This window comes from Sorex fumeus, unplaced genomic scaffold, assembly GCF_029834395.1.
Source record: "Sorex fumeus unplaced genomic scaffold, SorFum_2.1 ptg000043l, whole genome shotgun sequence".
Classification (NCBI taxonomy): domain Eukaryota; kingdom Metazoa; phylum Chordata; class Mammalia; order Eulipotyphla; family Soricidae; genus Sorex; species Sorex fumeus.
Window position 1 is genome coordinate 4,256,039 of NW_026606100.1, and position 25,982 is coordinate 4,282,020.

General features: G+C 47.3%; 2 protein-coding genes and 1 pseudogene across 2 annotated transcripts in view; 1 reads left to right on the forward strand and 2 right to left on the reverse strand.

The window, feature by feature from the left end:
• The window catches only part of PI4KA (phosphatidylinositol 4-kinase alpha), a 105,870-nt gene that overhangs the window by 25,567 nt on the left and 54,321 nt on the right, over window positions 1-25,982 (reverse strand). Inside the window, exons 20-23 of the mRNA XM_056120671.1 lie at window positions 9,737-9,845; window positions 9,268-9,404; window positions 8,673-8,806; window positions 5,613-5,695 (exon numbers count right to left, since the gene is read on the reverse strand). Of these exons, the coding sequence (XP_055976646.1) occupies window positions 5,613-5,695; window positions 8,673-8,806; window positions 9,268-9,404; window positions 9,737-9,845 (463 nt within the window). The remainder of the gene's footprint in view (window positions 1-5,612; window positions 5,696-8,672; window positions 8,807-9,267; window positions 9,405-9,736; window positions 9,846-25,982) is intronic.
• On the forward strand, window positions 11,671-25,732 carry SERPIND1 (serpin family D member 1). Its single transcript, XM_056120673.1, has 5 exons — window positions 11,671-11,734; window positions 16,153-17,042; window positions 21,380-21,653; window positions 23,792-23,936; window positions 25,449-25,732. The coding sequence occupies exons 2-5, from the start codon at window positions 16,163-16,165 to the stop codon at window positions 25,638-25,640; spliced, it is 1,491 nt and encodes a 496-aa protein (XP_055976648.1). The 5' UTR covers window positions 11,671-11,734; window positions 16,153-16,162; the 3' UTR covers window positions 25,641-25,732.
• On the reverse strand, window positions 19,247-20,769 carry LOC130029758 (40S ribosomal protein S26-like; annotated as a pseudogene).

Genomic DNA, 25,982 nt, shown 5'->3' on the forward strand with positions numbered 1-25,982 from the left:
TACATATGTATAGTATATATATGTTTGGGGGTCACACCCGGCAGTGCTCGGGGTTTACTCCTGGCTTCTTGATGCCTCATAGATCACTCTTGGTGGGTCTTAGGGACCATAAGAGTCAGCCTTGTGCATGCTTGTCTCTCTGGACAGCCTTTTAGTACTGACATCTCATATGGCAGAAGTCACAAGTGGACAGACAGTGATTCATACTGAAAACTCAGGCTTGATTTGAATTTCCCCGTTTTCTCACTCACATCTCTCCTCTGTTCCAGGAGACACTCCAGGACACCAGGTTTTATGCATTAAAACCTCTTTGGTCTATGTTGATTCCTCAGTCTGTGCTAGTCTCTCATGAGCCTGACACTTTTGTTTTTGTTTTGTTTTTTGACTTTTTGGGTCACACCTGGTGATGCACAGGGGTTACTCCTGGCTCTGCACTCAGGAGTTACTCCTGGAGGTGCTCAGGGGACCATATGGGATACCGGGAATCGAACCCGGGTCGGCCGTGTGCAAGGCAAACACCCTACCCGCTGTGCTATCACTCCAGCTCCCAGAGCCTGACACTTGAAATACACATGCATTTCATAGGTCGCCCCTCTGCTTAGGTCTCTGTGTTTGCTGATGATTAGATCCAGGTTGAGCACTTGAGGGAAAATACTACAAAGGTGAAGAACCCCCATACTGCAGCTACAGGAGGTGCGTGAAAGTCCATCTCCTGTCTCTGGGGGAGGCTGACTGTGACAGTTTGGTGGTTGTGGTGTCTGCAAGGTGCCTCCCAGTTTTGTTTCCCCCTCTAGGCTCTACTCCTCAGAAGAATCACCCATAGTCAGAAGAGGTATTAAAAAGCACCCCCTGGGCCAGGGAGAAGGTTCGATGGACTGGAGCATGTGGTCAGGTCTGGGTTCTATCCCAGGCACTGTAACGTACTTCAAGCACCAGCAGTGTGACCCCAAAATAAAATGAACTATGTCTATATCCATATACAAATATCCATACACATGTACACACTCACCTATATAAGCACCTCATGGGAAAGATACTAAGGTTATGAAGTATTCCATTTATTTTTTTAAACCCTTGTCCACTAATTTCAGAGTCCACTGGTGAGTTCTTCCTGAAGTCGTTACTGTGCTTCTCATGGGCATTTTCTCTTTTCCTCATTTAAACAATACACACACAAACACACACACACACACATATGCGTGTTTGTGTGTATGTGAGTGTGTGCGTGCGTGTGTATGTATATAGTGTGGGTTTTTTTTGGTGGTGGTGGGGTTCTTGGACCACACCTAGTGGTGCTCAGGGACTACTCGTGGCTCTGTGCTCGAGAGAACATATGTTGTGCTGGGGATCAAACAGAGCCTCCTGCCAGCAAAACATGTGCTCAGCCTGCTAAGCTGCCTTTCTGAGATCCTTTCTTTTTGTTTTGTTTTTGAGTCACATGTGGTAGTGCTTGGGGGGTCACTCCTGACAGGACTCAGAGACTGTGTCATGTTAGAAATCACATTTGGGGATTTAGCAAGCAAAGTATGTGCTCCAGCCCTTTGAACTCTCTACCCAGCCTTATTTTCCACATTAAAAAATTAATGTGCTGTTGCAGAGCCCGTAATCAAACCCAGGGCCTGACATATGCACGGCATGTGCTCTGCCAGTGAGCCCAGCCCTGTTTCCTCATTCTTTTTACTCTGAGTAATTGGAAGGTCTGAGGAAGAAAGGTTTGTCTCTCCTGTCCCACATTTTATTTATTCAACCACCTTATCAGTATGGACTCATGGGTGATTACTCAATTCTGTTTTGCTTTTCCTGTGCATGTATGTGGGGGGTGGGGGTGGCAGAGGGTCTAGGGGCCTCATACATGTAAGGCAGCTTTCTACTAAATCACATTCCTGGCCCCTCAGCCACTTTTTTTTTATAATTAAAATGGTTTTAAAAAATATGAGAGAAGAGAGAAAATGGATAACATTTCCAAAAGAGAATGAAGACTGCCAGAGAAGAGAGTCAGCTTTTTCAAAATTTAGAGCTAGCGAGATCATACAGCAGGTCCGGCACTTGCCTTCTACACGGCTGACTAAGGTTTGATCCCTGGCGCCCTATATGGCACCCTGGGACCCATCAGGAGTAATTCCTGAGTGAAGAGCCAGGAGTGACACTGCAGGGTATGGTCCAAACACCAGAAGGAAAAAAAATGTATTACAACTTTATTCCAAATGATTGAGATTTGGGGCTTTCTCTGTAGACAAGAGTCAGTTGCTAGTTTGTTGTCATAGGAAAGGAAATCTGAATATGAGGCAGCCTTCTTTTCTGTTCTTATTATGGCTTCCTGTTCCTGCTGAGGTCTGTCTTCTTCTGAGGGGGTCCTGCCTCCTCCTTTCCGGTGCTGGCACCCATCCCAGTATCATCAGGTCTCAGTTCCTGCACAAGCAAGGGGGCTGCAACCTTCCTGCTCTGGGCTGGGACGTTGTAACTTCTATAAGTAACATATCAAGGGGCGGTGGGGAGTGATAGTACAGTGGTAAGGTGCTTGCCTTGAACACAACCAAACCAGGTTCGATTCTCTAGCACCACTAATGGCCCCACCGAGCACTGCCAGGAATAATCCCTGAGTGCTAGGAGTAATCCCTGGGCATCACCGGGTAGGTGTGCCCCTCAGTCACTCTGGTGTTTTATTTACTTGGGGGGCTACATATGGTGATGCTCAGTGGTTATTCTTGGCCCTGCACTCAGGAATTACTCCTGCTCTTGGCAGTGCCTAGGGGACCGTATGGGATGCTGGGATTGAACCTGGGTTGGCTGCATTCTAGGCAAGTGTACCCATTGTACTATATCTCTGGCCCGAAGAGCCACTCTGTTTTAATTGAACACTCTCATTCTTTTCTTTTTCAGACAGGGGTAAGGTGGGGGTGGGGTAGGGTACACCCGTGGTACTCGGAGCACCTCAGATGGTGGTGAATGATGCCCCTACTATACCCATAAGTAGTCCTAGGGTGTTGGCAAGAACCTCCTACTGAGTGATTCCCTTCTCCTAAAGGGGAAGCTTCTACCTGTAGAAGCTGCCTGGCCCACCTTCCACCCTGCCTCTCCTCACTGCAATCCTCACCCCAGCTGCCAGCAGAGGGAGCTTCTAGACTCCACCGCCTGACCGTCCCTGGTCCACTCCACTGGCTTCCAGTCACAAAAACAAATTCACACACCTACTTCCTGACTTTGTATAGGAGTGCAAAGAACTACTGGTCAAAGGTCTAACAAGAAACAGTATCTCAGAGTCCTTCATGTAGTTAAAAAAAATTATTTTTTCAAGGATCGACTTGTCAACAAAAGGGGAAAAAAAATGGTACCAGAGTGTCTTGTCTGGGGATTTGATCTCCATTGGCAGAAACAAGCAGGTAGCTTCTTCACTGCACCAACAGCTTCTGGCATGGAAAGGACTCCTTACTACTAACTGCACTTCACTGATACCAAATTTGTTTTGTATTTATTGGGGTGTGGGGTTGGGACACACCTGGTGGTGCTCAGGGCTTACTCCTGGCTTTGCGCTCAGGCATCACTCCTAGAGGGACTCTGGGGATCATAAGAGGTCCCGGGATCAAACCCAGACTGGCCGTGGGCAAGGCAAGTCCCTGACCCTCTGTATTACCTTTCTGGCCCTGACAGAAGCTTGTTAATCTTGGATATTATAAGTTATCAATTTTCAAGATACTCTACATAGTAGATAAAAATCTGTGGATATAGTCTATTAAATACCTTAAGTATTTACTAATTTGGCTTCTGGGTCGTCCTCAATTTTTTTTCCTGTCTTTTGAGGCACACCCAGTGTTGTGCAGGGGTCATAAACTGACTCTGCTCAGGTGTCACTCACGGCAGCACATGGAGTTCATTTGCACCAGGTACTCAACCCGAGGTGCTTGCATGCAAAGTATGATCTCTCTTGTTCCTTATTATTATTCTTAGGTTTGCAAAATTACGGTTTTGGTAATTTATATTTTCATGCCATCCTGGAATTTCAACAGTTTCTATCTTCCCAGTAACTTGGTTCTGGTACTGGTTATAGTCAAGACCCTTCGTGCACAGAATCTGAGGACATTTGCATGGTGGAACTTCTTTCATTTGCTTTTGTGTTCTGCAACTTTCTCAGGCATAATATGGCCCTAAAGTTGGATGTGCCCCACAGGTCCTGACATTCTGCCTCGGGCTGATGGAGATCTTGAGGGACCTAAGTAAGGTCTTAAAATGGGCAGAACTTTCTGGGGTATGAAGCCCTTCACAGTGAGGGAGCAGGGCTGTGTCTCTTGTCTCAGACTAACTGGCTACTCTCCGGGACATCTGTGCTCATCACCTTCTGGACACCCTTCATCTATGGTCACTCGGAGTCCAACTGAGAGCCTGTTATTGGCGGGATCTCTTCTCCGACTCTACAAGATATACTTACATGCCTCCACTTCACAAACTCTTTTTGAAGGAAGAATATGATATATATATGTGTATATATTATTGTATTTTCTTTTCTTATGTAATTACATATCTTTAAGACCATTTTGTATAAACTTTACTCTTTCATGATATGATTATGAACTTATATCTTTCACAATCTAAACTTGTATTAATTAAGCCAACAATAAAAATATTATATTCAAAGTATAATCATTTGTTCATTGGGCGTCCCTTCAAATTGATTTTTTTTTTCTTTCTGGGTCACACCCAGCAATGCACAGAGGATACTCCTGGCTCTGCACTCAGGAATCACCCCTGGCGGTACTCAGGGGACCATATGGGATGTTGGGAATTGAACCCGGGTTGGCTGCATGCAAGGCAAATGCCCTACCCGCTGTGCTATTGCTCCAGCCCCTCAAATTGATTCTTGATCCTCTAGTCCTAGTCCAGAAATTTATTTATTTTTGGCTGCTGGGCCATACCTGGCTGTACTCAGGGTTTACTCCTGGCTCTGCACTCAGGGAACAATCCTGGTGGTGCTCGGGGGATCATATTGGATGCTGGGGCTTGAACTCGGTTGCCATATGCAAGGTAAGAGGCCTACTCACTGTGTTATCTCTCCAGCTCCTGCTCCAAATATTTAAAAAGAATGACAGCTCACTCCAGGTCATTCAAAGACCATTTGAGAGCTGAGGATCCTTTCAGCAGAAGACAGTATTAGAGTCTGAAATTTGAGGTGAAACCGAACTCACTGATGGTAGGCAAGAATGATCATCCTTCTGCTCTTAACAATCCTCACAGCACAAGAGAACTATATACATTTTAAAGTTACGTGTTTATACCCATCTTTGTATCATAAAACTTCATAAAACTATGTTCTCAGGAAGGAAATAGGGAGCAGTATAATTTTTTATGCCGTTAAAACTCGACTCATCATGGAATCAGAGACAGATCAACCCCAGTTCAATCCCCAGTACTGCACATGGTCTCCTGAGTGCCACCAGCTGATCCCTAAGCAGGGAGCAAGCCCTGAGAAAGACTGGGTGTGGCCCCAAACCAAAAATCAACTAAACCAAAAAACAAAACAATGCCCCCCCAACCTGAAAATACCCCTCACAAAAGACAAAACCAAAAAAACAAAAAACCCAACCCAACTCATTATGAGAGTGCCACATCAGTAAACTTACCAGACTTGTCTTTCTGAATAGCTTTATCCTCAAAGTAGCAGAACATGACCTGGAAGCGATCAGGATCTGTCGAACGTAGAACCCTAACGAGAAGAACAGTTTTGAATCCAGTGTGAAAACTCAAGCCCTCCTTGTCACAGATTCATTACTGCCCAGAACTGTGGGCTGCTAGGAACAGACCCACTGAAGAGGTAGTTGCTATTACATTTTGGGGAAGACAGTGCCACCATCTATCGTAACATTCCCACATGGCTCCTCTCGGCAGCCCGCTAGTAAGATCTCTGAAGGACTAAGGGAGGAGAGATAGCTCAACGGATGAGTCTGCACTGAGCATGCAGGAGGACCAGGTTCGATTCTGGAACGTGGGTATGTAGTCCCCAAGCACCATCAGGAATGACCCCCGAGCTCAGTGTCAGGAATAGACCCTGAGGAACACCAGGTGTGTCTCCCCTGGCCTCCCAGAACCACCCCCTCCTCCCCCCCCCCCCCCCACACACAAAACAGGGTTATCACAAAGATCTAACAGTATGGATGAATGTCTGACAGGAGGTTGGTCAGTTAAACCTAAGTAAATCCATTCAACTGTACAACACACCAACCACATAAGTGTGTGGCTACACAGCTCTACAAGTGCTGCTATAGAGAAACAGCAAGATGGACTGCTGGGGTGAAAGGGAGGTGCAGGAAAAACAGGCATGTGATCCCAGTGAGGGGCTTCTGGAAGGGTGCCATGTGCTGTGTGCATTTTCAGGACAGATGTGTTTATAAATGCACAGAAAATGTTCAGAAGGGAAAAAGATACACTATATACATCAGACATCTCTAGATTCAGGGTATTTCTCACCTTTAGCATCCTCTGTACCATCTCAACGACACTTTACTTTGTTTTTGGGCAACATCTGGCGATGTTCAGGGTTTACTCCTGACTCTGCACTCAGAGATATCTACACCCAACATCCCATATGATCAAGGATAGAAGTGGGTTGGCTTGGCTACATGCAAGGCAAATGCCCTACTCACTGTACTATTGCCCTGGCCCTGGGATTTTTACTTTTATAATAAAAATACCTTTATTTTTGTAGAAAATGTAAAAGAGAGAAAAGCAGCAGAGGGCTTGGGGGACCCCACTGAGACCACACAGGCACACATAGGCTTATTCTCTGGGTGTACCATGGGTTTCCATAGCAACCTTTCTTGAGTTCCGCTCAGCAGGGCAGGCTGGCTAGGTCGAAGCACATTCAATTTTGAGTGCTTATAAGCACAAATATTTAAGTGGCTTTTTTTTGTGGGGGGAAGTGCTTGGGGCCACACTCAGTAATTTCAGGGGTTACTCCTGGCTTTGTACTCAGGAATTAATCCTGACAATGCTCAGGGTGCTGGAGATTGAACCTGGGTTGGCCACATGCAAGGCAAGTACTCTACCCATTTTAATATTTCTCCGAGCCCAAATATTTAAATTTTTTTCTTTTTTCCCCCAAATATTTGATTTTTAATATTTTAAATTTATTTTTGAATTTGGAGCCATACTCAGTGGTGCCTGGGAGCTCTCCTGGTTCTGGCTAAGGAGTCATTCCCAGTGGTTCCTGGAAGACCTCGAGTCCAGGATGACCCTGGTTTTGGGCTGAGGGGATTAATGTTGGCTAGGCTCAGACACATGGGAAGGCCTTCATCCCTGTATCATCTCTATAGCTGCTATAACTTTTAAAAATATTTTTTATTTTGGTACTGGGTATGTGGTTCAGGTGCTTTGCATGTGTGGACCCTGGCACGGAATGGTCCCCCAAATACTGCTGGTTATGGCCTTGATGGCTCCTGAGCACTGTGGAAGTAGCCCTAGTTCCATGAATATGACTGAATGTAGCCCCCACAACAATAAGAAAATAACAGTTAACTACACTAACATGCTATAGAGGATGGTAATGGAATCAATGGCTTGTCTCCTTTATTTCCAAAGTTTTTAATATGTTCTCATATTGTTTTTATTTTGTTTTGTTTTGAGGCCACACCTGGCAATGCACAGAGGTTAATCTTGGCTCAACCCTCAGGAATCACTCCTGACAGTGCTCAGGAGACCATATGGGATGCTGGCGCTCAGACCCAGGTCGGCTGTGTGCAAGGCAAATGCTGTACGCTGTATACATACAGCTGTACGATGGCTCTGGTTCTTTGTATTATTATTATTATTATTATTATTATTTTGCTTTTTGGGTAATACCTGGCAATGCACAGGGGCTACTTCTGGCTATGCACTCAGGAATTATTTCTGGCGGTGCTGGGGGACCATATGGGGTGCTGGGAATCGAACCCGGGTTGGCCACGTGCAAGGCAAATGCCCTACCCGCTGTGCTATCACTCCAGCCACTCTTTGTATTATTATTATTTTTTTGGATGTTCTTTTTTTTTTCTTTGTATTATTTTTAGAGCTGAAAAATCATAATGAAAAGTAGAAAAGAAAAACTCCGTTGGCTCTGTGGGATTTTGGGGAAGACAGGTCATTATTTCAGTCTCCTCTACCGTGAGAATGGAACAGAGCCTGTACCTCACAGGCTTGACGGACAGTGTCTCACTACAGATGATAGGGCAATGCCTAGCCAGCACACACACTCAGCAATAACACTATGTTGTTGTTGGTCAAATACTAATGCCGTGAGGTTCACTAACAGTTACAGATCCACTGTGAGCACCAGGACACCTCAGGGGTGAATTTGGAGCAGTTCCTCATTTCCAATCTGCTTCTGTGCTAGGCATGAACTCAACTACTTGGACCATATTTCCAGTCCTGGTCTGCTTTTGATCCATGCCCAGTGGTGGTCAGGGGTCACTCCTGGTTTGGTGCTCGGGGGAACATTCAGTGCTGGGGACTGAACCCAGGGCTCCTGTATGCAAAGCATGTTTTGGACCCTGAACTATCGCCCCAACTCACCCACCCCCAACTTCTTAAACAAACAGAAGAAAGCTTACATCTTGCAGGAGGAACTGAATAGGTTCCATGCTGAGGAGGTACAAAAAGTTAAAAAGTAGTTCAAATATGGATTTGCAGGGAGGCAAAGGCTTAGCTACCTCATATATTCCAGCCGATAAACAGAAAGGAGGTAGGTGGACATGGCGAAGTCCAGCTTGTTGATGAGGGCGGACACTTCAGGGGCAGGGTCCAGCAGGTTGATGATGGTGCTGCGGAGCTCGCTCAGTTCAGCCTGGAAGGAGAGGAATGCAGGACTGCTTGAGGGTTCACCTGAATCCCTCAGGACCTCAAGCCTCAGGTGCTCATCCATGTCAACAAGGACAACGAAAGAATTAGCACCAGTTGTTCTTAAAAGCTTAGCAAGGGGTCAGACAGCACAGAGGTTAAGGTGCCTCCTTGCCTGTGGCTGACCCTGTTGGATCACTGGCACCTCACATGGTTCCCTGAGCCCTGCAGGGAGTGATCCCTGAGTGCAGAGCCAGGAATGAACCTTGAGAATTTCTGAGTATGGCCCTCCAACAAAACAGGAAGGAAAGAAGGGAGAATGGGAGGAAGGGAGGAAGAGAGAAGGGAGGGAGGGAGGGAGGGAGGGAGGAAGGAAGGCAGGCAGGAAGGAACGAAGGAAAAGAGAAAAAGCTTAAGTGAAACCATTGTCCTGTTATTGCTTTTCTCTGGCATGCCGAGAAGCCTTACTGGAGTGACTGTATCGTTTTTCATGGCTGAGTTGTACTGGAGAACAGACCGCAGTGGCTCTTTGCTGGGAAAGGTGAGCAGCGGGGACTTGGTGGCTATTTCACAGACTCCTTCATACCACTCCTCTGGCCAGAGTCCTGTGAGAATGCAAACGACACACCGCCATCATGCTTGCGAAGGGCCGCAGTGGGGTTGACTCAATCTCCAGGGCTGTGCTGAGCCAATCAGCCCAAAACACGGCACAGAAACTCACATGCCACCTCATCCTGGAAACAATTTTTCCCCAAGACATGTGGTGTTTTCAGAACCCTACACAACATCTGGGAAGCCCAACATCTGCAAATACTGGCAGGAAGCAGCCGCTGCTCGGGGACAAAACCAACCCACCCGCGCACATAGTCAATGGAGTCCCATGGCATCTTTGCTTCCACGCTGCACTGTCTTCCCTAGGAGAGGAGAGACCACCTACCTGACCCCTCCACAGCAAAGCCCATCAGTACAGAATAGAGCCAGAAGTCTCGGAAGAGCTTCTGCAGCCGAGGCTTAGCTTCCTTGATGGGCGGCAACCGTCGGGTGAGCTGGGATGCCAAGGACAGAGGGAGAAAGGGAGGTTATTTGCTAGAACTCCTAGAGACAAAATCCAACACAGACTCGTTTTTCTGAGAAAATTCTCTGGGAATACGTCAGTCAAAATGGGAAAGAAAAAGCACACCAAGCAGGGGCCAACACTTTGCAGGTGAACTCACACTGTCTGACACCTTCACTGAGGATGTGATTTTCTGCTTTATACCTGTACTGGGTGAACAGAGAGCTCACTGGGCTGAGTCCAGGCTTTGCAAGCCAGAGACCTGGGTTCAATCCCTGGCATCCTTAGGCTCCCCTAAGCACCACCAGGTTTGATCCCTGAGTACAGAGCCAGGAGTAAGCCTTGAGCACCGCAGGGTGTGGAGTAAAGTCCACTTCCCCCCAATTACACATTTACATAAAAGACTGGAATAGATAAAGGAGGATAAGGAGGCAACAACCAAAATAGACTGTATGAACCCTGATAGGATCCTGGACTGTGCTGGATGCTCTCAGAGGAGTCCTGGAGAAATCTGACATGGTCTGGTTGGTGATCTGAGAGGGCTGGGATAGTCCCAGTGGGACAGCATCATCGAGAACGGCACAGACCCTTCCACTGAATGCTGAGGAGAGATGCCCAGTATATTCACAATCTCATGCAACTTTCAGCTCTGCCAGTGTGACCACCATGCCCACTGCAGACAAAACATGGACCGGGGAGTCTGTGGGGCAATCAGTGGTGAGAGGGCAACAGCGCCAGTATAGTCAGGTGGAAGGCACCCTTCCGTTGCCTGGCAGAACAGCAAGGGCAGAGGCTCTCAGAGGGGCCTGCTTTAGCCAGCTGCTATGGCAGTGGGTTCTGTTCTATGTTTTTTTTTTGGGTCACATCAGTTGTACTTGGGATTCATTCCTGGCAGTATTCAGGGGACCAACTGTGCTACCAGGTACCAAACCAGGGTCTGCCGTGTATGACGCAAGTACCTCAACCCTTGAACTACCTCTTCAATCCATATCAATACTTTAGCTTATTAAGTAAACATAAATTTTTGCTTTTGTTTTGGGGCTATGCCTCATAGTACTCAGGGGTTATTCCTGGCTTTGTGCTTGTGAATCACCTCTGGCAGTGCTCAGAGAATCATGCAATGCCAAGGCAAACCTAACCTCTGGCATTCAAAGCACACACTCAGAACACAAAAAGGAAAAAAAAATCACAGCCCCACAGACTGGTATGAGTGCCTCGGTGAATGAGCATTTGAGCAGCATGGCTCACCATACCCAATCTGCCCTACGAGGGAGAGTCGTAAAGCAAGTTCTGGCAGAGAACACAGCGACTCCTGAAGGAAGAAAGGGCGCTGCCAAACTTTTCTCACGCTTATCTCTCTCTCTCTCCCATCCCCTTTTCATAGAGGAACAAGCTCACAGAAGGATGGAACACCTGCCTCATGGTTGAACCAGCCCTGGTATCCCTGGCTGAGGGTCCCAGGGTGAGGCCAGACGCTATGACCAGCTGAGAGGGAGAGAGCAGAGCTGGAGGGCAGATGGATGGCCTCAACTTTCAGGGGAACATGACGCTCCCCACTAAGCAGCCCCCCAAGCAACATCTGGGTACCAGGACAGTGTCCATTCCGTGCAGGCTCCCCCTTGAAGCACATCCACACAGCAAGAGCCACACATTCAGAACACTAGCTACAGCAGGACGAGAGCGAGAAGTCACAGGTTACCCGCAGTGATCAAAGACACTTGAGGGGGTTTGTGCTGACCAAGCGAATTGAGCAGTGTTTGATTTGGAACATATTTACTTTGGAAAATACACAACAGCAGCCCAGCACCAAAGTTCACATTGAAACCCCACTGGTGACCTCGGCTGATTTCATTTCTGTAGCCACTTCTCCGAAGCACAGAGGTGAGTTCTTAACATTTCTGCCAATTGTAAATTCTTATTTGTAACGGTCAGAGGTGGATAACTGGTACATTTCGCTACCAAATGATGAGTTCAAAAGCTTTCTATACTATCCTAAAAATGAAAAATACCTTCAAATCTGTCTATGATACTGTCAGACACAGTTGACAAAATTAAAATGGGAAAGAACTGTACCAAGGTAGAGCATTTGAATTAAATAACTGTATTGTGATTATATAGAATATCTTAATTTTATTCTTAGGCCTTTCTCTGAAATACATCTATGTGTTTCTCTCTCTCTCTCTCTCTCTCTCTCTCTCTCTCTCTCTCTCTCTCTCTCTTTTCTGGTGGTCACACTGGCTCTGTACTCAGGAATCACTGCTAGCAGGCTCCAGGAATACACATTATGTCAGAGATCAGACTTGCTGTAAGCAGGGAGAGCAGCCTATCCGCTGTACTCTAGTTCTTCCTCTGAAATATTAAAAGTGATATAAATGAGTCAAGAAAAAAAAAGCATATGAAGTATATGTGTGGGTGAACACACTCACATGGATAGACATCTGCAGAGACATAGAGAGTGAGGGTGATAAAGCAACTATTCCACAGTGTGAAACTTGGTGAATCTGGGGAGAGGCACACAGGAATGGTTCTCTACGCTATTTTTTATTTCAAGTGAAGAAAAGTAGTTTTATTTACAGACAAACAGGAGAGAGAAAGGGAGAAAGTAGGAATAAACATTTCTGGCTGAGAAGCAGTCAAATCTCTAGGACAGAGAAATGCACCTCTCCATGGAACTCTCTCACTTTTCATTAAGTCTGAGGTCATTTTAAAGAGTGCTTCAAACTCTAGACATTACTTCTCTCCAGTACATGTGCCCTCTCCTGGACTTGGAGACAACAGCCAGAAGACACACAGGAGTTCAGCCGTTATATTCTAATGCCTAAATCCAATCGCGCTCCAAGCTGTGAGGGGGAGTGCCACTGAATACTCTGACTTACTTTTCAAAAATATTACCTTCCAACAGACAGTAATCTGAAATGAAATACAGATAGTAACTGGGAATTAAATACAACCTTAAAATGGCTTATATAATTTTTGTTATATTAACTGGCAAGGCCATTAGAAGACTAAACGTTTAAATCTTTCATTTCAATCCACAGAAAACACAGAGCTCTTTTCTTCTTTGTCTGAGAAGGGAATAATGAACTCTAGTTTTGGCTTTTCATCCTATAATATAGGACTAGGGTATAAGAAGTTTAAAGTATACTATCTGGATATAAATACACTCCTTTTTTGGGGTGTGTGTGTGGGTCATATCAAAGCTTGCAACCACATCCTCCACATTCAAGTATGAGCTCTTCTCTGAATTATATCCCAGCCCCTAAATATACTGTCTTGTTTGCTTTTATTTCGGGGGGGGGGAGGGGCATGCCCAAGGTTGCTTAGGGACTATTCCTAGCTCAGAGTTCAGGGGTTGTTGCTATTGCTGGTGATCAGAGAACCATGTGGGACCGGGGACTGAATCTGGGTGTGATTCCAGTCTACTGAGGTATCTCTCCCACCTGAGCAGACTGTCGTGATGATGTCTTCATATTAGCCTCCAGATTTGTTTCGAATTTGTTTTCCTGAACTCTCATTTACTCAACTTCCTTTTTATAAATAACTTTATCTGAGGTTACTTCCAAGTACTGACGAGCAAGGAGTCTCCCATTCAACTGCTGACTTTGTGCTTTGCTGACTTCTCAAAATGCACTGAAATTAATAATTCTATCTGCTATCTGCATGCCCAATTCCATCTGCTATCAGGACCCAATTCCATTTGTAGCCACACACATGCTAGAAATCATTTCATATATGTTGGCGACATGTATAGGAAAAAACAGCTGACACTTTGAAAATCAGAAGTGATTTTACTTTCCCTCTACAAGTCATGCCATGCAGGAGCAGAGACACAGCTCAGTGGCAAGCACACAGGCTTTGCATGCAGGCCAGGATTTGATCCTTGAATGATCACCAAGTACTGAGCCAGGAGTAGCATCCCTAAGCACCACCAGGGGAGGCCTCCAAACAAACAAAAAAGTGCAATTCAAAAGCTCCTTGGTTTAAGAAGAATATTTTGTAAAGTGATTGTTTTAACTGTATTTTAATGGAACACCCACAGAGGGAAGCTGGGCACAGGAAACCAGACCTGATACTTAGGAAATAAAAAAGTAGAATGTTCAACAAGAAGGATCTGACTGGGCTCAAACAACTTGTATCTAATCTAGTTACTGCTACTCATCCATTAGCAACACAAGGCGCAAAGTCCTGATACAGAAAATGCTTGATGGGTTAGAGAGAAGCACACCAGCTAAGGTGCTTTGCTTGCACTGCGGTCAACCTAGGTTTGATCCCCCGGCACTGCATATGATCTCCCAAGAATCTCCAAGGGTCACCCCTAAGTACTGCTGAGTGTGGTTCAATACCCTCCCTGCCCCTCCCCACCCAAAAGCAAATGCTTGAGCAGATGAGGTTAATCACAGAGACAAAGTGCTTTGGTAATACCTGGCAGATGTAAGAGTCACTGCCACTGTGAACATCAGCAGAGCGTTTCAAGTAGGCTATACACGTGGCCCCACCTTTAATACTAACAAGTTCAAGTGTCTGCTTAACAGGCGTCAGTGCCTCTTATCTGGCTGTGGCTGGAAGCAGATATTTTGGTCCACAAATTATCTATCTGGGAAGAGATGATCACACACATATATGAACTTAACACAGTCTTCTTTCTGGCATGGTCAGAAATAATACAATCAGGAACTGTCAGGCATTACACACACCTGTGACTGTCCTGCCGAAAGGCAGAAGTACCAAGTCAGCTCATCAACCCAGGCAATTCACAATCAGAAAGAGAGCAGAGGGAGGACAAAGGCACTTGGCATCCAAAACCAATCTGACAAGCCAAGTCAAATCCTCCCTTGGAGCAAGGCAGAGACTGAGTAGATGAAAGACAGGCTTAGAATGGGTATTAAAAACTTAACTGGCTTAGAGAGGAAATGCCCCTCGGGTCTTTAGCAAGAGTTTTCTAACCTCACAGACCTTTAATGCCTGGGGAGATTATTTCAGCCTCAGATGAGCAGCAATTAGGTAGAAAAGATTCAGCTTCTTCTCATAGCAATGGTAGCAACAGATACAAAGGAGGAAAAAAAAATGACTTGCTCAAATGGTAGAGAACATGCCGAGCATGTGCAAGCTCTGAGTCTGCTCCTGAGCACCGGGTGTCTCCCACAAGTACCACTGGGTGTGGCCCTGGTGGTTCTAAAGTGCTGTTTAGTACGACCCGAGTGGCTCTCAAGCATCGTAGCTCTGAGCTCTGTGGGGAGTTACCCCAACTGCAGCAAACCAATAACCTCATGGGAAAGAGGTGACCAGCCTCATTTCACGAGACTGGACGTGGTGGGGGGGCAGATCTCTAGATCCTAGACAGGTTCCAAATCATATGCAAATTAAACAATCCTAAAGGACTAAACAAATTTTCCATATCTTTAAGAATACTCTTTTCAGAAAAGTGTGACTATAGTCAGCCTTTTTAGTTTGTTTTGGTTTTAGGGTCACATCTGGCAGTGGTAGCTACGCTACTCCTAGCTCTGTGCTCAGGGAACCACCTGGTGCTGGGATCAAACTGGGGCCTACAGTCTGCAGAGCATGTACCCAGCCTAGTGAGATCTCTTTCGAGCCCAACTTCTTTTAATATCTGCACCGAAGCCCCAGCGCTTGGTGATGTTTCCCTGACTCCCTAGCACCCCGCTTTACTTCTTGTCTGTCTCCCATATAACTAGAGAGACCTTTGGTACGGGAGACATCTGTGCTTCTGGTACTGCCAATCATATGTTGTTTGGAGATAGGAGACAAAGTTCAGTGAATAAATGAAAAGGAAATTCCCCTCTTCCCCAGGAACCTCTGAACCTCCAGCATTCTAGATATTAACAGTGCTGCAAAGATCTAAGGAAAGAATTTTCATGGGGGAGGAGTTTCAGAATAGCAGGTAAAAGCTCTGGTCTTGCACACGGCCAACCAGGGTATGATACCTGGCATCTCATATGATACCCTGAGCACTGCCAGTAGTGATCCCTGAGTGCAGAGCCAGGAGCACTTCCAGGTGTGGCGAGAGAGAGAGAGAGAGAGAGAGAGAGAGAGAGCGAGAGAGAGAGAGAGAGAGAGAGAGAGAGAGAAAGAGAAATCTCATTTAGGTTATTTAGGGACACAAAGGTCCTTCAAAAAGTTATGAAGCCCATAAAATGTTAGGTATTTGCTATTTTATGCTGAGGGCATCTTCCTGGGACAAAGCCACAGGGAACTTGCCACTGGAGCACCAGGCAGAGAGGGGTGGGGGGTGGAGGGAAGCCTCTAAGATGCTTCTCACCCTACTTTATCTTCTTTCCCAGCGTGACCAAAATGAAACGGCCATTCCAAGCCCTCATTTTTTCTCTCATCCTAACATCTGTGTGTGGGAACAAGGGTCTGGTGGATCAGCTGAAGGCAGGCAGAAAAGATTCTACATCTGTGGATCCTCAGTGGGGAGAGTTAACCAACAAAAACCTGAGCACGCCCCTTCTCCCAGCGGACTTCCACAGAGAAAACACAGTCACCAACGACTGGATCCCAGAGGGGGAGGAAGAGGAGGATTATCTGGACCTGGAGAAGCTATTCGGCGAGGATGATGACTACAGTGACATCATCGACGCCGTGCTGCCCACAGACTCCGAAGCCAGTGCCGGGAACATCCTGCAGCTCTTCCAGGGCAAGAGCCGGATCCAAAGGCTCAGCATCCTCAATGCAAAGTTTGCTTTCAGCCTCTACCGAGCACTGAAGGAACAGACCAATGCTCTCGACAACATCTTCATCGCCCCAGTGGGCATTTCTACTGCCATGGGGATGATCTCCTTGGGTCTGCAAGGGGAGACGCATGAACAAGTACACTCGGTCCTGCACTTTAAAGACTTTGTCAATGCAAGCAGCAAGTATGAGATAATGACCATTCACAATCTCTTCCGGAAGCTGACTCATCGACTCTTCCGGAGGAATTTTGGGTACACACTAAGGTCGGTCAATGACCTTTATGTACAGAAGAAATTTCCAATCCTGGATGACTTCAAAGTTAAAGTAAGAGAGTATTACTTTGCTGAGGCCCAGGAGGCTGACTTTTCAGACCCTGCCTTCATCTCAAAAGCCAACAACCACATTCTGAAGCTCACCAAGGGTCTCATAAAAGATGCTCTGGAAAATATAGACCCCACCACTCAGATGATGATTTTAAACTGTATCTACTTTAAGGGTAAGAAACTGCTTCATGGGGACAAAGGGATGGCTAGCACAGTGGGTAGGATGCTTGCCCTGCACACAGCCAGACCGGGTTCAACCCCTAGTGCCCCATATAGCCTGCTAGGAGTGAGCCCAGAACACAGAGCCAGGAGTAAGCTCTGTGCACTGAGCACTGCTGCCCCTCCCCCCTGCAAAAAAAGAGAGAGAGAGAGAGAGAAAGAAATTGCTCCATATTTCTCAAAGAAAAGTCTTTTTAAAATTTTATTACAATTTAAATCACGTTTACAGTAGCACTTCTGGTTTTAGATATATAATAACCTCATCTGCCATCATAATGTCCAATACCTTTCACTAATACCCTTATGTTACTTTCAGTCTACTCATCATTCTCTTGTGCTTACCACCTCCACATACTCTTACAGTATATAAGCTGAAGGCCAAGAACTGCATTTCAGCTGAGATGCCCAGAAAACCAGACACAGGCAAGCTCAGAGAGACAGAAGAGAACATAAAGAGGTGACAAGTGTCAGGAGCAAGTATCACTTGGCCCTAGCTCATTCTTTATACTCAGGGAATCGCCACAATCTGTGAGGACACTGGTGCTGACAGCACCCCCACTTTACAAGGACAAACTCTAGGGCAAAAGAGTAAAATGAAACTTGAGGGCCCCTAACAAGTAGGGAGCAGAATCGAGGTTTGCCCAGGAAAGCCCATCTTTGGTGCTTTGTTTTTACTTAAAAGAGAACAGCTGAGGCCAGAGTGACAGCACACTGGGGAGGGCGCTTGCATAGCTGGTGGCCAGGTTTAATCCACAGCATAACATATGGTCCCCCAAATCCCACCAGGTGTGACCTCTGAGCACAGAGCCAGGAATAAGTTCTAAGTACTATCGGGTGTGGTCCAAAAACCAAAACCAAAATGCACTCATCTGAACCAGAAAAAATTCTCCACTCTTATCAGCCTATAGAGCCAGAGGGCAGAATCAAAGATTGCCGTATTCTCCATCATACATGAACTGTTTTTCGCTGCCACTAATAATTGGGGGGTTCCAGCTAGAGTAGGTCCCTGAGGCCTGGGAGGCCACACTTTCTGACTGGTCAGCTCTAGCAGTCTACAGAAGCCCAGGGCACTGCAGGAATGAGGGCCTTTCCTCTCTGCTACAGGCTGGTAAGCTCTGTACCTGAACTCCCTGTCTGGTAATGCGGCCACTCTGTGCCTAAGAGAACGAGGTTAAGCTGGGTGGGCAAAGTGGACTGGGAGAAGTCTAGCCACAGGAATGGCCTGGATGCTGGGCTGGACTGTGTTACAGACACGACACTAGCCTCACATATTGTGGATCAAAGTCTGATGCTCGATCCATGTGAAATAGTGAATGGCCACACCCTTTTTTGTTATTATCGGTACAAGTTTTGCAAGGGAACACACCGCTGTCTAAGCCTGGCCTCCCAACTCTTTATTTATGTGGACTTGGGCAAGTCAATCTCTCTGGCCACTCACCGTCCTCGTGAAAATGACAGCACTAATCTAACACATGCGGCCCTATGAACTTAAATGAGCAAAACAGCGGGTCCCAGTAATACACACTTGGGTCAAGAGAAAGCTTAATAGGCAGAGAACATGCTGTGCATGCAGGAGGCCTGGGACTGATGCCCAGCTTGGCAAGGTCTCTCCAGCACGGCCATCCTGAGCACTGTACCAGGACTACCCTCTACACTGCCAGGTATGGACCAAAAACGAGCACAATCCCCCAATAACATCCATTTAAATAGGTACAATTTTGCTAACAACATCGGTTTACGAGCAACTAGCTTCTTTTGAGTGACTTCAGAAAAGCCAGCAGAAGACATGGCAGCTCTCGGGCCTCAGTTCTCCAAGTCTGTGGGGCAGCCACTGACACTAAAAGTCACAAGCACAGGCTGCCAGATGTTTAGCAGAAGGCAGAGAAGCAGTGTCAGCCCTTGGGAACAGAGAAGCAAACAGGACTGTCATTTATAATCTGCTGGCACAGAGGAACCAATGTCACCTGCAAGAGCAGCAGTGGTGAACGCATGTGTTTTCTCTTACCATATTATTGGAATGATCCCTCAATTTACAGCTGGCAATCAGAGGAATGAAAAGCTAGTTTTCCCGTGGCTGCTTTATTTTTTTTAAAGCATAATTTCCATTGTATTACCCCCTAGATGTGTTTGTCTTCAATCCTTAAGGTCTTTGGCTGCTTTATATGGGTTCTGGTTCAAGTCTTGGGGCAGCACTCACAAGTCTGAACCTTGGTGTGGGGTTCTTGTGGGCCTTGTGGGCCTCAAGAGAATGGTTCCTTACTACTCTGAGAAGGGCCAGACTCACACAGGAGTGTAACTTTAACTACAGCTTGGGAAGCATGTAAGCATCCTAGACACTCGCTTCAGAAATGTCCCTCACAACTACAGCCTAAACGGTGTTTCTAATGACAAACTTCTTAATAGTTTTGTCCTTGGGGACACAGAGGGCAAAGCTGGGGCAGAGAACAGACTGCACACGGCCTGTGTGTGTCTGTGGCCCTTTGGCTTCTCCACTGTTCCTTCTTTTACACTGTTCCTCTTGAAGCGAAAAGAGCTCAGGGGTGCTTTTATTTATTTATTTATTTATTTATTGCTTTTTGGGTCACACCCAGCCGATGCTCAGGGGTTACTCCTGGCTCTGCATTCAGGAATCACTCCTGGCGATGCTTGGGGGACTATATGGGATGCTGGGAATCGAACCCGGGTCAGCCGCATGCAAGGCAAATGCCCTACCCGCTGTGCTATCGCTACAGCCCCCAGGGGTGCTTTTAAAAAGAGAATCTAGGGGGCTGGAGAGATAGCACAGCGGGTAGGGCATTTGCTTTTGCATGCGGCTGACCCAGGTTCAATTCTCAGCATCCCATATGGTTCCCCAAGCACTGCCAGGAGTAATTCCTGAGCGCAAAGCCAGGAGTAACCCCTGAGCATCGCTGGGTGTGACCTAGCAAGGCGCCCCCCGCCCCCCGGCAAAAAAAGAAAAAGAATCTAAGAAGCAGAATTTTAATCTCGAGCTCCCAAAATTGTTACTAACTTAACTTCCGATGCCGGAGCCATTTGTAAGGCACCAAAGAAACAAGGGTGGCGTACAGAGGCGAGGGCCTCGCCATGTCCCAGAGCTGATGCTACCACTCCATGGGGAAGGGGAGTGACCAGGGAGGTGGGGGGACTTTCCTGAGTCTACATTCTGATATTTCCAAAAGGAAAAAATCCCAGGAGACACGTGACAGCTTGAGCAGAACCCTAAAAAGCAGCTAGTGGGAAAGTCCGCAAAGGTAGGGAAACTTCAGTGTTTGTTATAGTCTGGGTTGTTTAAACCTCCCAAGGAGGGACAAGGGGAAGAGTTCAATGGGCTGGAGCACATGCTCTGTGTGCGGGAGACCTGGCCTTGAGCCACGGCCTTGCATGGCCCCCCAAGCGAGCACTGCCAGGAGTGGCTGGAACACTGCTGGGGATGGCCCCCAAATCCCCACAGAACCTCATCCCACCTGTTCTGCCCACTAGTTGTAAACACTGAGTAAGTTCCTTTGCATTTTTGTGCCTTTCCTTTGCAACCTCACCTGTAAGGGCGGGGGGGGGGTGATGATAAAAAGCACCCCCTTCACAGGGGTGCTAGGAGAAACAGGTGCTACATCCTTAGGAGAGCGGTGTAAGAAAACTGGTAGCCTCCTGCACTACCATTCTCAACTGCTGCTGATTCACCATGACATTAGCACCTGAGAACTTATTCCTGACACACAATGCTGCGTCCAACTCTAAAGTGGAGGCCTGGGTGGTCGCATGGCGTCACCAATCTGACCTGTCATACACATGGGCTGAGAGGAGCTCAAAGCTTTATAGATGATCAAGAAGTCAGGGTAAATTCAGTGTCTCAGGAAGGCAAACAAAGAGTGGCAGCATTTAACTAGAATTCGTCTTAGTCCCTCTGACTGCTCTACCACCATCGCCCTTCCGGTGAGTGTGCTAGCACTCTCTGAATCATCCCTCTCAGGGTGCAGTTCCTGAACCGTGTGCATCATCTTCCTCCATGCCCAGCAGAGGGGATTTCTGACACACATTCACGAATGAGGGCTACTTTCTACTACATTTCTTTCTTTTTTGTTTTTGGGCCACACCTAGTGGTGCTTAGGGATCACTACTGGCGGTGCTCAGGGGACCATAGGGGGACTCGGGATCGAACCAAGGTCAGCTGCATGCAAAGGAAGCTCCTTGTCAATGCTGTCCTATCACTTCAACATTTTAATACAGTTACAACAACATTTTAACACAGTTCCTACAAGATTTTAATACAGTTCCTATTCTTGTTACTTTGCAGGGTCTTGGGTGAATAAATTCCCGGTAGAAATGACACATAACCACAATTTCCGGCTGAATGAACGAGAGGTGGTTAAGGTCTCTATGATGCAAACCAAGGGCAACTTCCTGGCGGCAAATGACCATGAGCTGGACTGTGATGTCCTGCAGCTGGAGTATGTTGGGGGCATCAGCATGCTCATCGTGGTCCCGCACAAGCTGTCTGGCATGAAGACCCTTGAGACACAGCTGACACCCCAGGTGGTGGAGAGATGGCAGAAAAGCATGACTAATAGGTATTGTGTTTGTTCTATTTTGGCAAAGGGGTGAGCTGGGGGAGACTAGGAATATTAGTACACTGGTCATTTTAAGAAAAAGGGAGAGAACCACAGAGATAGTGCTTGGGGAAGACACATGCCTTGAGTTTAATTCCCAGCACCCCATATGGTCCCCCGTGCACTGCTTGGAGTGATCTCTAAGCAGAGAACCAGGAGCAATCACTGAGTCCCACTGGGTGTGGTCCAAAACCGAAACAAACAAGGCACCCTCAAAAAAACAACCTGAAAACAATTTCCAGCATCTTTGTGGCAACTGGAACATGAAAGAATTTCTCCAACCTAACCAAAAAATCTGACATCTCTCTTCTTAACCCATTAAATACAAGTCACTTCCAGCTTCTTCTGCTACTGTTTATCACTGTATAGTCAAAATGAGATGCCATAAATATTACTAAGGCCATTACTACACCACAGCTGAATGTGGAGAAATCCTGTCTCTGTTTACTGGGTAATCGCTAGGCCCACATTAAAAAGTGTTTAGTTTCCTTGTAAGAATACAGAGTTTCAACAAACAAAGCAGTCTAGGGGGGAGATGTTCATCCAGGCAGCCCACTGATCGGCCCTGTCTAACTTTCTCTTCTGTACCTGTCTCTTCCTACCTAATTTCAAGGCTCACGACCTGCTACTGAGCTAACGGAGGCCAGACGGGCCCTGCCATTCCATTCCTTAGTCCACCTGTCCTGGCTCTCACACCAGCATTCCTGAAACATCACCCCACCCACCTCTTCTCAGAAACTCTTGGTGGACCCACCCACAGGACGTAGTCCAGTTTCTTGGCCAGCTCCACAGGCACCGCCCCAGCTGGCTTCTCTGCTCTTCCGCCTCCCCCTCTCCCTTCCCCTCATCTAAGGCTTGGTAGCCCACTCCTCTTGCAACTCTCTTACGGCCCCAGCCTTTGCTCAGAGCCCCCTGCAGGCTTCTACTTACACAAGGCACAAGGAGGCCCCCTTTGAAGGTGTGGGCAGGCAACCAGACCACACAAATTCCCTCTCCTCCACATTCACCCCTGAATGGCCTGTTCTCTATATTTAGACACTAACCTGCCATCTCATATTTTTACTTGCTTTATGACTGTGCGCCTGCCATTACCCTAAGCCAAGCAAAACCATGTTTGACAGTGCTTTACCCGCTAGAGTGCCAAGCTTCATCCCATTTAAGGACCAAATAAGTTGAGGGTAGGAAGACAGGTCAAAAGGCTGGAGTACCCGTTGTGCTTGCACAAGACCTGGGTTTGATTCCTGGAACTGTATAGTTTGCCATTCCCACCTAGAGTATTCCCCACCGAGGGAAGTGGCGCGGTGGGGAGAGATGAGAAAGCACTGAGAATGCTTAATACTGCCTGATACTTTTTATTTATTTTGGGGTTCTGGGACATCCTTGGGTGCTCACAGCTTACTCTTCGCTTTATACTCAGGGATCACTTCTGAAAGTGCTTGGGGGACCATATGGGATGCTGGGGTGGGCTGCATGTAAAACAAGGAACTTTTTTTTAAAAAAAAAAAGAGTGACCAAATCTTCAACTCCTTAGTGGACAATATAGTGTCAAGAATTAAGAAACACTTGGCATAGGAACCTGAACAAAATTATGTTAGATACCTTCCCAAACCAGTAACAGTTCTACCGTGGACCGGGAAGACCACATGAATCATGATGACCAAGGAAGTAACTGCAGAGTAGTGGTCAGGCCTCGAATTTAAGTAACCAGAATCACAACAGGATGGCCTTCCCCAATCCTCAAGTGACAGTTCTGGGAAATAATAGGGGGAGGTGTTGGGGCACACCTGGTGGTCCTCAGGGCTTCCTCTGGACTCTTCTGGTGAGGTTCAGGGGGAATCATGTGCAGTAGAGAGATCAAACTGGTGAGGTCATGTGAAAGGCCTTAACCCCTTTACTATCTCTGTGTCCTCTGGAACATTTTTAACAATGTCGTATCCATTCTGTGGCAAAAGCAACGTGTGTGTGTGTGTGTATGTGTGTGTGTGTGTGTGTGTGTGTGTGTGTGTGTGTTAGGTGGGGAAAACAGCCAAAGGGAAAACATGATTCTTTTGTAGCTTACTGTTCAATAAAGCGGGGGCCCCCTTCTCTTCTCTGATCAGAACGCGAGAGGTCCTCCTGCCTAAGTTCAAGCTGGAGAAGAACTATAACCTGGTGAAGGCCCTGAAGTTAATGGGGGTCACATCCCTGTTTGACGACAGCAGCAACATGGCGGGAATTTCAGACCACAGGATCACCATTGACCTGGTAACCTCTCCCGTGTCCACCCCAGGCTCCTCCCCCTCCTGGCTGGCCTCACTTCACAGGCGGGGCTGTTAAGTCTCTTCTCCCCGTGTCCACTGACTACTCAGTGGAGGGCGGTCTCAGGAAGCAATCAGGGGAAGTAAGCCTCATTCCTCCTCCACAGTGGACAGTCACACTTGAGCCGTGCTAGGAAATTGCTTTCCCTGCTAAACAGTGAAAGACCTGCTAAATGTGGAAGGAGGGGCTGGAGAGACAGCTCAAAGTGCTCAAAGTACATGCTCAGGATACAGGAGGCCTGAGTTTGATCCTTAGCATGGATGGCATAATCCCTTGAGCACCACAGGAGCAACTTCTGAGCACTGACCTTGGAACAGCCTCTCTGGGCACTAACACGCGTGGCTCCCTGCGTTAAAAAAGACTAAATATGAAAGGAGGGGCCAGAGGAATAGTACAGCAGGTAGAGTGCTTGTTTTGCACGTGGCTGACCCAGGCTTGATCCCTGACACATTCCATATGGGCTTCTGAGTGATCCCTGAGCACAGAGCCAGGAGTAAGCTCCAAGCACCACTGGGTGTAGCCTCAAACCCCCAAATGAAAAAATAAATATATGCATAAAATAAGCGAGATGAAAGGAGACACTGTCTGTAGGCTGAACTGACACCAGGACGAGCATTTCCTCGTGAGAGCAGAAGTATAAAGAGCTAACCTTTCCGTCAGTGCTTCCCTGAGCACAAGGAGATGGGGCTGGAGCCGGGGCTTTGAGATCACGCTGTGGGCACTGAAGTCAATGTGATGTTAGAGAATACTGCTCACATGACACATGCCATGCACACAATTACAGCAGGTGACAGGTAACTAAAATTTCACTGCTGGCTATTTTGACCAGCAGTGACGTGATTTTTTTTTCTTTTTGGGTCACACCCAGCGATGCTCAGGGGTTATTCCTGGCTCATGCACTCAGGAATTACTCCTGGTGGTGCTCGAGGGACCATATGGGATGCTGGGAATCGAACCTGTGTTGGCCATGTTGACTGCGTGCAAGGCAAACACCCAACCACTGTGCTATCGCTCCAGCCCCAGTGACGTGATTTTTGTCCTTAGCAGCAGTACTCAGAGGTGTGGGGAACTCCCCAGTGACACATAGGGAGCCACGGGGGCTGTACCTGGCAGTGCTGGGCAGTGGCATGAGGCTGGGACTCGGAGCCTCTCCCATAAGGCATGCCTCTGCACTGTTTCCCCGGCCCAGCCTGTCTTCCACGCGATCTTTTGACTTTCCCTGAACATGAGACCCCGTTACAGCTCCCGTCCCTCTGTATGCCACTGACGGAATCTAGCAATTTTATTTAAACACTGGGCGACACCTGGTGGTGCTCAGAGCTTACTCCTGGCAGCACGCTGGGAACCATCGGTACCGGGGATCAAACCAGGGCTGGTCACTGCAACACAAGCACCTTGACCTCTGTGCTTTCTCTCTGACTGACGGGATCTGATAATTTTTCTTTCTATTCTGAACAGTTCAAGCATCAGGGTACCATCACTGTGAATGAAGAGGGCACTCAAGCTGCTGCAGTGACCACGGTGGGGTTCATGCCGCTGTCCACCCAGGTCCGGTTCGCCGTTGACCGCCCATTCCTGTTCCTCATCTATGAGCACCGCACCAGCTGCCTGCTCTTCATGGGGAGAGTTGCCAACCCCACCAAGTCTTAAAATCGGGGTCTGGGCATCTAACATGTTTGGGGGGCACTCTGTAATTCTGTTTCCAGTCTAACAATGAGAACACAGACGTTTAGGTACCATGACTCGTAGTTAATGCTGCCATTCTGAAATTGAGGCCCACAGCAGAAAGAGTTACATATGCCTGCCAAGTGGGCTAGAATCCAGTCTGCACAGTGGACAACGCTGTCAGTTTCACAGAAGCAAAGGTCTCGGGAGGGTGTCAGCTGTCACCTTGAGGGGCTCAGCCCAGGGGAGAGTGACTTCCTGCCTCCTCAGCACAGGGCTGTGAGAGCAGGGTCCCCCTGGGCATGCCCCTCAGACTCCTGCAGTCGC